Source organism: Pinus tabuliformis, chromosome 2_1, assembly GCF_031772625.1.
Source record: "Pinus tabuliformis cultivar Carrire ecotype Pingquan chromosome 2_1, CPIR1, whole genome shotgun sequence".
NCBI lineage: Eukaryota > Viridiplantae > Streptophyta > Pinopsida > Pinales > Pinaceae > Pinus > Pinus tabuliformis.
In genome coordinates this window covers 545530123-545532053 of record NC_142299.1, presented here as the reverse complement: position 1 = coordinate 545532053, position 1931 = coordinate 545530123, and the positions used below count along the sequence as shown (strand labels likewise).

General features: G+C 37.6%; 1 protein-coding gene across 1 annotated transcript; it reads left to right on the top strand.

Annotated features, from left to right (window-relative positions):
* The first annotated feature begins 1211 nt into the window (after positions 1-1211).
* Positions 1212-1647, top strand: LOC149201463 (uncharacterized). The gene is made up of 2 exons (XM_089399735.1): positions 1212-1370; positions 1486-1647. Exons 1-2 carry the CDS (start codon positions 1212-1214, stop codon positions 1645-1647), a joined length of 321 nt encoding a protein of 106 aa, XP_089255861.1.
* The last annotated feature ends 284 nt before the right edge of the window (positions 1648-1931 follow it).

The window sequence follows — 1931 nt, the reverse complement described above, 5'->3', positions numbered from 1 at the left end:
GTTGGAAGGAAAAGAAAAATTAAACTTATTCATGAATGAGATATATCAATTAAAATAATTTAGGTTCTAGGTAAATTAAGAGGAATAATTAATTTGGAAATAATAATAATATAAATAAATAAAAATAAATGAGAAAAAAATTATGCTTCTTAAAAATTAGGGTTCTAGGTTTATTTATACCTAGGTCATTATAGCTCTTCTCTCAATAAGTTTTCATTCATATTCTTTCTGATTTTGTCCTCATATGGACCCCCTTTGGGGTTTGAAGCATTGACGGAATGAACATGAAACTGTGGATAATCCGGATCATCCCAATGCCAAAAACTACCACATAAACTTAAAATCTAAATAAACGAATTTTTTTAATTAAAACTTGTAACATAAATTTCCTAAACACCTTTTCAAGGAGATAATAAACTACTTGTATATTGGAATGTGCATACTTTATTTGTCCATGCGCATTTCTAAAGCATGATTACGCTGCTAAATAACATGTGTTTACTTTCCCATGGGTTTAATCACTATGTTGCAATTTATCGATCTATCTTAAACCATGTTTAACTAAAAAGCTTTACTCTGTGTACCATGGACCAGTTAGTCTGATTGTGATTCAGTTAACTCGCGGTTATGCATGACGTTAATAAAATCAATGTGACGGCCCCGCGTAGACCTGTTATAAGCGTGATTTAAGTTTATTAATTATTAATATTCGTTTCTTCACAATGTCACATTACTCCATCTAATTAAACGTACCTTCCTCGTCATCATCATTCACTTTCCGATAAGCACAGGCTATGTGGTCGCCGCAGCCACTCTGGAAGCTGCACGAACGCGTTGTCCATTCGGTTAACGATGTCAAATTAGCGCACCTCCGATCAAACACACCTTCCTCGTCAGTCTTCTCTATTGGATAAGGAGAGACCATGCAGTCACACCGGCCGTTTGGAAACCGCGCACGCGTGAACGCTGTTCCCACACGGTATAGCGTGTTTAATATTCAACTCTGGCTATATATATACCGGACTGATTCCCTACCATTCATTCATGTAATCTAATCTGCTCAGGAATTTGAGTATTGTCAGCGGGTAAAAGTCATTGTCTGCATTTCCTTACATTGCATTGGGATCTACAGATTTGATTATTGTAAGGGTATATAGGTGGTTTTCGAATTTCCCTTCAAACCGTTGTAATTGAAATCAATTTCGGAAAGCATGTCTGAGAATAAACACCATCACTTCCACCATCACAAGAACCAGAACGCCAACTCGGAGGCGACGCCGTACGAGAAAGCGATGAAGGAGGAGAAGCACCATAAGCGAATGGAGCATTTAGGTGAACTGGGAGCAGTCGCTGCTGGAACGTTTGCACTGGTACTATATATATCTCTCTTATTCTGTAATTTTTAGTAAGTTGATAAACTAAATCAGGTTTATAGAGTTTACCTATACAATTATAGGATTACTAATTCTCTCATTGGGTATGCAGTACGAGAAACATAAAGCAAAGAAGGATCCAGAGAACGCGCACAGGCACAAGATTGAGGAGGAGATTGCAGCAACAGCTGCAGTGGGAGCTGGGGGCTATGCCTTCCACGAGCGTCACAAAAAGAAGGCAGCCAAAAAGGAGGTGAAAGATCATCATTTCTAGCCACCTGCGCCCCGTACCTATGCTTTAAAACAGTTTTCATTCTTTCGCTGAAAAAGTCATCCGTCATGTTGACACTGGCTTCAGCTTCATTCGTTCATTGTATCTCTTTATGATCCTAATAAGCATTTTAACGTAAATACTTAATAGTATTGCGATGCTGTTATTGTTATTAATATTTGTATGGTGATTCTCAGTCCACCAACACCTCTATTCCAATTCCATACCTCCAAAATTCCGAAATCAATCAATTCCATACCTCCAAAATTGTCATACCTTAAAAGACA